The sequence below is a fragment of the Pyxicephalus adspersus genome, chromosome 12 (genome assembly GCF_032062135.1).
Source record: "Pyxicephalus adspersus chromosome 12, UCB_Pads_2.0, whole genome shotgun sequence".
NCBI classification, from domain to species: domain Eukaryota; kingdom Metazoa; phylum Chordata; class Amphibia; order Anura; family Pyxicephalidae; genus Pyxicephalus; species Pyxicephalus adspersus.
The window spans coordinates 45,530,141-45,540,768 of NC_092869.1; the positions used below are offsets into that span (position 1 = coordinate 45,530,141).

A 10,628-nucleotide genomic window follows, 5' to 3' on the forward strand; every position below is an offset into this window, starting at 1 on the left:
ACCGCAGTGCTGTACAGAGAACACTGAGCCAGTCCCATCAGTCTCTGTACAGAGGAGCCGACACTCTAATGTCCCCCCACAGTCACACACTATTATTATAATAGTCCTGTAGTAAAGCAGTGCTGTATAGAGATCACTGAGCCAGTCCCATCAGTCTCTGTACAGAGGAGCTGACACTCTAATGTCCCCCCACAGTCACACACTATTATAATAGTGCTGTATAGAGATCACTGGGCCAGTCCCAGTATTTAAAAAAAAGCATAAATTCTTGTACAGCTGCTTGGTTTAAATTTCCACGTTCCAGAGAAGGTTCAGGTCTGATATATCATATGATCATATTTTCTTGTGATAAAATATTACAGCGGTAAAGAAGAGCCATCTAGTGTAGGAAAAGAATATTGTACTAAAGTAGCAAATCCTTAAAAACCCAACCAACTGAAATTTTGGTACTGTAAGGAATGCACCCAGGCTGCATAAATAGTAATAAAATCAGGGGTGTGTCTTGTCTGGCTAGGTCTTAAATATCAAATGCTGGCAGCACAATGGAGCGTCGGACCCCTGCTTAACACAGATTGCAACAATTCGAATCCGCTATGCTCTGACCTGTACCCCTCCTGTACAGTGGGGCTTTACCCACAGTACTGCTTATGGGTTGATTGGAGCACTGTTGGTTCAGTGAGGACAGATTTCTGTTGAGCAAACAGTGAAGCTGAAAAAATAATAATTTTTTAAAAAAAGGTTTACATTTGCTACTGTTTATCTGCAATATGCAAAGGAATCAAGCATCGTAAACCATCACCAATCAGGAGCTTCAGGACAATGAGAGGAAGAAGAAGCTCGGGATAACTTAGAAATATAACAATCATTTATTTAATAGTAATAGTATCGCAGACCGTCTCCCTGTGCCAGCTGATGATCTTCTAGTTCATGTCCCTGCAGAACAGACAGGATTGATTCACATTATTTACACATTTTGAACTATTTGAATGCATAGTTACAGAAAAAGGCATTGGGGGGGGAGAGAAATACCAAATTTACAGATTGGAATAAGACTGCTCCTTAACAGGAGGCTTAAGTTTTATGTCACTTTATCATACCTGCTTTTAAAGAGACCCTGTCACTTAGGAATCTACACCTTACTGGAAAAAATACCTCCAGATAGGCCACCTCCCTATCAACATTTACTCAATGACCTACCCCACCCTATAAAGCTGGGAAAAGAAAACCTCTTTGGGTGCTTTATTGTCATTCTGTCCTGAATGGGTAAAGTGACAGTATCTCTAATATATGTACGGGGTTTAGGAATTGGGGATAGGGGGGCATTCTGAGGAGGAGTGGGGATAATGACAGATACTAGGCCGGTGTGTGATCCTGAGGATGTTATGAGAGATGTCAACAAAAGTAATAGCAGTGATTTGATATAGAGGGAGATGGTGATGAAGACAGATAGATATACACTGTCTCCATAATCTTACCTCAATTACTTCAAATTGCATCCTCTCTTGCTCTGCTCTCCTCCGCAGCACCACCTGTAAGACAACACAATTATTCTCACAAAAGTAAAATGCCTGAAAAGAAAAGGCTCTGATGGAAATTGTTATCCTGGCTCTGTAATAGTTACTTAGCCTGCAATAATTATTTAGTCTTGTTGCCAAAACATCAGCCAGGGACTTTGTACTATCACACCCCCAAAACAGACGCCAGGGGGCTTCTTACCCTAAAGCTACCCAAAACATCAGCCAGGGACCTTGCACTCACACCCCCCAAAACAGAAGCCAGGGGGCTTCTTACTCCAAAGCGCCCCAAAACAGAAGCCAGGGGGCTTCTTACTCCAAAGCACCCCAAAACATCAGCCAGGGACCACTATCACACCCCCAGAACAGAAGCCCGGGGCTTCTTACTCCAAAGCACCCCAAAACAGAAGCCAGGGGGCTTCTTACTCCAAAGCACCCCAAAACAGAAGCCAGGGGGCTTCTTACTCCAAAGCACCCCAAAACAGAAGCCAGGGGGCTTCTTACTCCAAAGCACCCCAAAACATCAGCCAGGGACTTTGTACTATCACACCCCCCAAAACAGAAGCCAGGGGGCTTCTTACTCTAAAGCACCCCAAAACATCAGCCAGAAATTTTGTACTATAGCACCCCCAAAAACATCAGCCAGGGGGCTTCTTACCCTAAAGCACCCCAACACATCAGCCAGGGTCCACTATCACACCCCCAAAACAGCAGCCAGGCCCTCCCCACCTAAAGACCCCCTAAAATAACATGGCACCTGTACAAGCCTTACTCTACATCCATGAGAACACAGGCCCGTACAGAGTTGTACGAGATTCACATATTGGTATGTGCTCCTGTTCCATTGCATGCTTTCAGCATGTTAAAATTTACAGAACCAAATTAAAGAAAATTTTGCAAATCAAAATGTCTATCAATGTCTAAATTGATTGAAACTATTTAGGGTAATGATAAGCAAGCAGGGAGATAAAGCGAAATAGATTTATGTAACAAAAAAAAAGAAAGTAAAGAATTACATTACATTACACATTACTCTTATTCATTGCCAGATTTCACTGAAGAACAAATCATTGTCTCTTACCAACACAGCTATCCCAGTAAGAATAGCCAGAGCGATGATGATGATGATGGCTGCGAATCCTGGAGATATGGTCTTCATATTGATTCGAGGGGGCTCATTGTCAAAAAATAGGACGCGAATGGAATCTCGATCCACCTCCAAGCCGTGTACATCCACAGGAAGACTGAACTTTCGCTGCTTTAACTGCCAACAAAACAAAATGTAATTATAATAAAAGAAGAATACCATTGCTTAATAAATTATTGTTTTGAAGTTTGATTTAAAGTGTATGTATGGGTAAAAAATACTATCTGTGCATCCTGCAAAACATGATTAATGCTTGGCATTATGGGGTTTCCTTGGAGCTGATTTTGGGAAAGGCAAACTCAGCAATTGCCCAGGGTCCCAACTGCTCCAGGGCAATAGAAGGGGGGTAAATGGAGCTGGAATGTATTTAGCTTCCACTTGTCCAGGACATGTTTTTCCCCTAGAACCATCCCTGCCCACAGAGAGTGTGGCACAATGAGGACTTTGTATATGAAGGGGTCACATGAGCCATTGTACTGCTGTTGACTCTCTGTGCATTCAGTGTTGTCCTCATAACCCAAGAAAATGTACGAAAAGCAAGACTGCAAGTTTAGTTTTTACCATACCTCCCTCTCGATGTAATAGGCCACCGTAGCGATATCCACCAAGTCTTCTGATCCATTGGATGAAATAACTTTCATGGTAACATCATGGGCCAGCTCATGTACCTGCAGCAGAGAGCGGAGTCACGTCAGGAGGAAATGATAGGTGGTAATAAGCTGTGACTTCCTGCTGTACTCACAGTCACCTGCAGGATCTGAGGAGCCTTCGGGAGGAACCGATTCACTTTACTGATCAGCTGCCTATGGAAGAGAGCAGAGCAGACAGAGTCAAAATCTTTAAGAAGATTAAACATAACTACTGTATACTGATAAGGCATGGTCAATACTCTCTGGCTGTTGGGGGTGACAACATTATGTTACAGGTTCCTAACTGTGCTCCTGTGTTGTCACCTTGTTACACAGGCTTCCATTGGAAACAAGTAGCAGGACACAATACACAGATTTGGTACACTGTTGTTACCACTAGGAAGGCTACCTTTAGAAATACCATGCAACCATTGCTGGTTTGCATATAGGCATGATGGTTGCAAAGAGATGTAACAGGGGATGTAAGTAATTTATGATACACAGTAATGTCATGTCTACTTGAAGGGTTTAGCGTCTCTAAAACAAGATGCATCCACGACATTTGTTAGTATAGAAGTCTTAAAAATTATATTAACATGAGACTTCCTATTAGAGGGATTGTGGCCATTTGACCTCGAGTCCCCTGAAGACTTTTGTGGAAAGCAACAAGCCAGTGACACAAGCAGCAGGATAGCTATTCTGGGAAATCCTATACAGAGTATAATTGCCAAAATTACATTAAAGACAATGTTAGAAATCATAGCCGGTTAGAAATTGAAATGCAACACAAAACAACATGAACTCCCACAATGCATCGTACAAGGATATGCATTGTTTTATTTTACTATTTATACCTGTTTTAAAATCAAATAAAGCAAACCTTTGCAAATGTGATGCAAATACCAAACAAGTGAAGGTGTTGTACTTACTCTTTTAAACTGACCTCTCAAAACAAAAACTTCGGGATACTCCCTAAACATCACTAAGGATAATAATCCAATTTGTATGCTCCTGAATGCTCTTGCAAACCCAGATCATGCCAGTGCTCTCCCCGGCCCCTTTTAGCGCAACACCTGGCACTTTTCCATAACCACCCGGCTGTTTTTGGGGGTTTACTGAAAAGTTGTGTCACAATACAGGGGCCACCACCTGCCAACGGCTTCTTCTCACCCAGCTTAAAAAAGAAATGTGGGGAGAATACTGTCATACATTGCAAAAAAAAAAAGAAGTAATGCTGTCATTGTGCTGTACATTGTCTGTGAAGAGCAGAAGGAGGGTCCCAACGGTTCCAAATATTACCATATGCCTGCAGAAAACTACAGAGGGCGGATACAAGACCAGTCGCCCTGCACAACGGGTAAGAGCAGAAAAGATTAGTCTGTATTGCAGGAAGTTCCTGCCCTCCCCAGCCACCCATCACAATGTCCCTAAAGGAACCATCTTTCAGGACTTAACCCTTTAAGGGATCATTCTCTTGTTAATATACTCATGGTACAATTTGCTGTCTACACTCCCCATGACAATCTGCTATAGTTTGGCTGTTCATTAGACTTGGACTGGTTTTCTTCTAGATCCTAAAAATCCCTTATGGTTTATCCAATACTTAACTCATAGGACATTACAATTACAGTCTCCCCAATACACCTGAGGAAGCCCAGTCCGAATTAGAGACCTTCCTCATTGTATATATACCCTCCATTTAAAATTATACTAGAAGTTATATGTCTGGGAAGATCTGGTTTTCTATTCACTGTATACATGTGAATTGTTATCATACCAGAAATTTCTCTTAAACAACTTTTGTTTGTTGTATATTGTACCAAAACAATTTTTGGTTGCACCTGTTCTTTTTGTTTTATATCATTAATATGCTTCTTCTATACCACAATGTAAGCCTATGATGTATTTACTATTTAAAAGCCAGAAACCCTCCTGTCTCTATCTTTTATAATTCTAATATTAATAATTTTATTACTGCTAAGATCCGGGCTCTTGTATATAGACAATATTTGCTTATCCCAGAGTTCAGGTTTAAAGAATTTTCTTCCTAGAGATTAAAAAGGCAATGCAGAATAATCAGGATGTCCCCATAATTTCCAGGGATGACACTCTACGTACAGTGCTGCGTAATATGTTGGCGCTATATCCCCAAATCCTGTTTATTATTATTAATATTAATAATAATACAGATGATCTTACCTGCGGATCTCTTCTTCTCGGCCCTTCAGCTGTGCAAACTCTGCTTTGAAGGTGAAGTGGATTTGAATGAGGCTGCAAAACAACAACATCATCCATTAATATAATCTTCATACAAAGTTATAGGGAAGACTAAGATTTGTGAGAGAAAACCCCACACATGATAGACTCTAGCTTCATTCAGAAATACTCTTGTAACAGACTGGGAGGTCTAGTTATACAAAAGCAAAAACAAAAACACAGCAAAACACAGCCTACAGCACCCTTTCTCAACATTTGTACCCCTAAGGAACTTGAAATAATTTTCAGGTCTCGGGGAATCCCTGCTAAAACCAATTAATTTGGGGTCAGTGGTGGAAAAGAACCTCTTAAATTAGTGGCTGGTGGAATAAAAGACCCCCACAGTGCTGGTTTGAATACAACTATTATAGTCATGGCCAAAATTATTGGCACCCTTGTATTTATGTCAGAAAATGGACCACTTCTCCCAGAAAATTGATGTAATTACAATTGTTTTAGTATCGTCATATTTATTTATTTGGTTGGCACTGAAAGAACGCAAAAAATCAGAGAGAAAAAATCTAAGACATTCCACAAAAAACATCAAAAATGTCCTGAACAAAATTATTGGCACCCGCAGCTTGATACTTGGTAGAACAGCCTTTGGAAGAAATAACTGATGTTAATTGCTTTCTGTGGACTGCTCTTCCTCTACCAGTTTTGGACATGCAGGGGTGCCAACTAAACCCATTCATTCTTGTAGACAAGTGAATAGAAGCAAATTGGTGGTCCTGGATTGAAAATATTTGCCAAAAAAAGCAAAAGTTTTTTTTAAGAAATCAATTCCAGGTTTGTTGGATCACCAAGATTCACCCATGACAGTCTATCTTCTCCAGTCTTGGAGAAATTTAATAAATCAGGCCCTTTGTGGCAAACTCTCTGTGAGTGGTGATATTGTAAAAAAAAAGATATCTACTCACTGAACTATAACTAGTCTATCACATTTGGGATCATCCCCGGTCTTGTCTGTGACACGGACCCCAGCGCTGTCCACACACCAACACAGATTGGAATCTTCGTCACATTGCTTGGCTTTAAAAGCTCCATTATCCTCACACTCAGGATCGTATACGTTGTCTACCTCCATCCTGCCATGTCCTGGGTGACTACGTCCACGACGGCTCTTATGCAGCATTTCCAGATGCATCAGCCGGCATTTAGGTGTCACTAGAGAGAACAGAAATATTCAACCCGTTACTACCTCAATATTAAAACCAATAAAATACTGGTGTAATGGAAAGTACTGTCTTTGCTGGCCCATAACACGTACTAAAAAATGTTTCTGACTATAATGAATGCATAGGTGCATTCTCAGAGATGTCACTGGTCTCTAGTGAATTGATAGGCTGCATTTCTCATTGATGTCACCGGTTTCTAGTGATTGGATAGGCTGCATTCTCAGTGATGTCACTGGTCTCTAGTGGATGGATAGGTTGCATTCTCAGTGATGTCACCAGTCTCTAGTGAATTGATAGGCTGCATTCTCAATGATGTCACAGGTCTCTAGTGAATTGATAGGCTGCATTCTCATTGATGTCACCGGTCTCTAGTGATTGGATAAGCTGCTTTCTCTGTGATGTCACCAGTCTCTAGTGGATGGATAGGTTGCATTCTCAGTTATGTCACCAGTCTCTAGTGAATGGATAGGCTGCATTCTCAGTGATGTCACCAGTCTCTAGTGAATGGATAGGCTGCATTCTCAGTGATGTCACCAGTCTCTAGTGAATGGATAGGCTGCATCCTCAGTGAGGTCACCGGTCTCTAGTGAATGGATAGGCTGCATTCTCAGTGAGGTCACCGGTCTCTTAGGAAATTGATAGGCTGAAATTTTTAGTGATGGCCCTGGTCCTCTAGTGAATAGAAATGCTGCATTCTCAAGTAAATGAAGAGGCTATACAAATTTTAAAAATAAACCTTTGCTAAGAAAAAATATAGGTATTTTTACAACTGATGCCCAACTAAAAAATTGTAAATAAACACCTCCTGACTCAATGACCCCTAACAAAGACACATGAGAGAAGACAAAATCAGAGGTCCCTATCTGCATACTAGTTCAGGACCGGTTTCCTTTGACTGACCTTCGAGTATATGGACTGGATGAAGTTTTGGATATTTAGACATTACTCACACTGGTTGCAGTTGACAGTCACATTGTCATATCCAGTGTAGACGGCCTCACATGTCCCGCATCGGTTCAGATGACAGGTGACAAACTCATTGTACCGACACAGAGAATCTTCACAAACCTCATCATAGTCGCAGTTCTCTCGGGCTGGAAGAGCATCGGGGCATTCATCATCTGTAGAAGGAAGAGAAGAAAATAACAGAATGCCTTCTATAGTGGACAAGAAATTATTTCTATTTACCAGAGCCACCCAATTCTTTACTCCTCAATGTGACAAAAAATAGTAAGAAAAGTCTTCTAGTCTACAATTCTGATTGAATCAGATTAAAATCACCACCAAACATGTTGCAATCACTGGGATCCATATCAATCACATTCAACACAACACATGGTAACTTACTATCTCCTACTACCAATAATGCAGAAGGCACAATTTTAGATTCATTATGAGCTTGGCATCCCTTTGAAGTGAAATGATTGCCCTAATGCAAATGCAATGCAGCATAAGACGTGTATAGGCATGCATCAAACACATCACAACGCATAGCCCCTGGTGTGAATGTGCTCTTTAAAAAAAAAAATTCAGAAAGTGAAAAGTTTGTGTTGCAGATCACTTAAGTAATTACGTTAGTGCAGCATGTGGACCTATATCATTGTTTCAATGGATGTACATGTGATCCAATGCAGATCTCAATGCCTGAGAATCACCAGAGTTTTTGTAGATGTCTAGAAAAGTTCAACTACAGCTACACTTTTGTTTGTTACATATTTGACATTTTTCATGACTGAATATAAAATACCTAGATCTATTATGACTGTTCTGTAAGATATTTTTCCGTTTACACAATCTAGTATGAGTCACGGGATCCCCTGAGGAAGCCATAGAGCGAAACACGTTGGGCAAAAGAGACAAAACCTGACTAGGTACATATGCACATTTATACGAGTCATGTGATCTTTGTATTTCTCTGTGATCATTGATAAATGATTACTGAACATGTAGTAGAACCATGTATAAGAACACCATATAACCATATATGATGATTTAATAATCTGATCAGCATGTTTTTTCTTTATTTATTAAGTATGTTAGTAGTGTTTGTATTATTGCCAAAAAGCCATCCTTCTTTCTCCTTTTTCCCTATATGAATATTACTAGCTTGGCAACCATTGCTATACTAGCAATTGGTACAACTTTTCTTCCCTCTTCCTCATCACAGCTACAAAATGCAATAGAAAAGCAAGATGGGAGATCTGTAGCTGCTACTGGTCTCTGCTGTGATATATTTATTAAAAAAAGCTGCATTATCCCACTCACCTCCATCTTACCTGGCACAGGTGCTACCATAGGAAGAGAGCCCAGAAGATGAAGCAAGAAGCAGAAACCCCATCTAAGGTCCATGTGGAGCAATGGTCCAGCAAATGTTTAGGCAATCCCAGAACTTCTAGTCTGTGTATCCGTCTCCTAGGACTGGCTGAGCCGGAGCGTTTGTTTCAGCCGGACGGAGCTGGGTTGTATTAACCTCCAAGCAGAGGCTGTGAGGGTACATATATTAAAGCGGTGACAGGGCACCAGTGACATTGAAATGTCTGAAATCTGCAATTCATTAACATGTTGGAAGTGGTGACTGAGTTAATAACTTCCAATTACAGATGCATGCATCTACAGACATTACATACGTCAGCTATCAGGCAGCCATCATTACACCATTTCCGGTCCAAATTCCGATAAACAGGATTTTATCAGGAAAGCAGTCAGCTAATCCCAATGGCAAGGAATTAGATTGGCAACTTTCCCTTCCAGTACCTTCAATGTCATGGCTGTCATGATGCTCCAATGGCTTTAATGCTAAATCCCTTATTAAGTATGAATATTTGACGTTTGTGATTTCAATATCTGTTTCAGGTCAGCGGTCCAAAGTAATAAAGCAAACAACAAGGCACCAAGCACATAACACAGACAGCTCAAGCTGCAATGTTCACCTCCTCTCCCTTAGGAAGTCAATTTTGCCACTAGATGTCCTCAGTCTTACATTATTCAACCCGGAAGACTGGGATGACACTAAGAGCAGAGAGAAAGTCACGCCCCTGAGGAGCCAGCACCACAGCCCTTTACATTAACAGTATATTCATACACATAAAAGTGCTAATGCCATCATATTATCGTCATTCCATTAGCATAGGCATCCCTAGGGGACCTCCTCCCTATACACTGGGCTCATACTGGGCAGAGCCAGCAGGATATAAGACTTAAATTCATTAGACTATATAGAGAATGGCATGAACCCAGCATAAAAATAGGGGCTGGTGCTGATAAGGTGGAGCTCTTTCTACGTTACTGCTCTTACTGCTTATTGGCTTTTATTGCAACTGAACACTTAATTGGTTGCAAGAATGGCTGAAACACTAAGGCTTTTAATTCACAACATCAAAAAAAGCAATCTACAACCTTATATAAATTATTTCTACTTGCCTGATAAAACCTGTCACTAGAAATTTTAATTCTTTTCCATTCAATGCAAACTGTTTTGGCTGGACATGTTCTAAAAACACACCGTGTCAACTAACCTTTCACTCTTCACTGTAAGAACATGAAATAGAAGAACACTGAAAAATTAGAAAAATAATTAGATAATAGTTGACTGTAAAACAAATTCTGTACCAATAAAAATCGCTACCACTTAGAGACTAGTGCTGGTATATTATGGTTAGGACTGTACTTTGCTTTGTTTGAAACATAGCGACAAATTAAATATCATTTATTGTGTCAGTTATATTTATTACAGCAAATTATATACCATTTTACATTTTCCTAATCCATTATTTATTTGTCAATCCCGAATGTCATTTTTCACGTAGCTGCTTCTTAGGGATTGTGTTCAGCGTTTCTAATAATAATAATAATGTAATATGTTTAATTTTTAGGCTTTGCTTGTCTGCCTGAGTGACAGGAAAAT

At 40.3% G+C, this 10,628-nt stretch overlaps 1 protein-coding gene across 2 annotated transcripts; it reads right to left on the bottom strand.

The window, feature by feature from the left end:
• Positions 1-827: 827 nt before the first annotated feature.
• LOC140341664 (epithelial cell adhesion molecule-like) lies at positions 828-10,514 on the bottom strand. Of its 2 annotated transcripts, none has more exons than XM_072427505.1 (9): positions 9,001-10,514; positions 7,675-7,845; positions 6,467-6,713; positions 5,490-5,561; positions 3,410-3,464; positions 3,228-3,329; positions 2,596-2,778; positions 1,476-1,529; positions 828-933 (listed from the first exon to the last, which is right to left on the bottom strand). In XM_072427505.1, exons 1-9 carry the CDS (start codon positions 9,071-9,073, stop codon positions 871-873), a joined length of 1,020 nt encoding a protein of 339 aa, XP_072283606.1. In that variant the 5' UTR covers positions 9,074-10,514; the 3' UTR covers positions 828-870. The 2 variants fall into 2 exon arrangements, with proteins under 2 accessions (XP_072283606.1, XP_072283605.1); XM_072427504.1 differs by having other exon boundaries at positions 3,404-3,464.
• Positions 10,515-10,628: the final 114 nt, after the last annotated feature.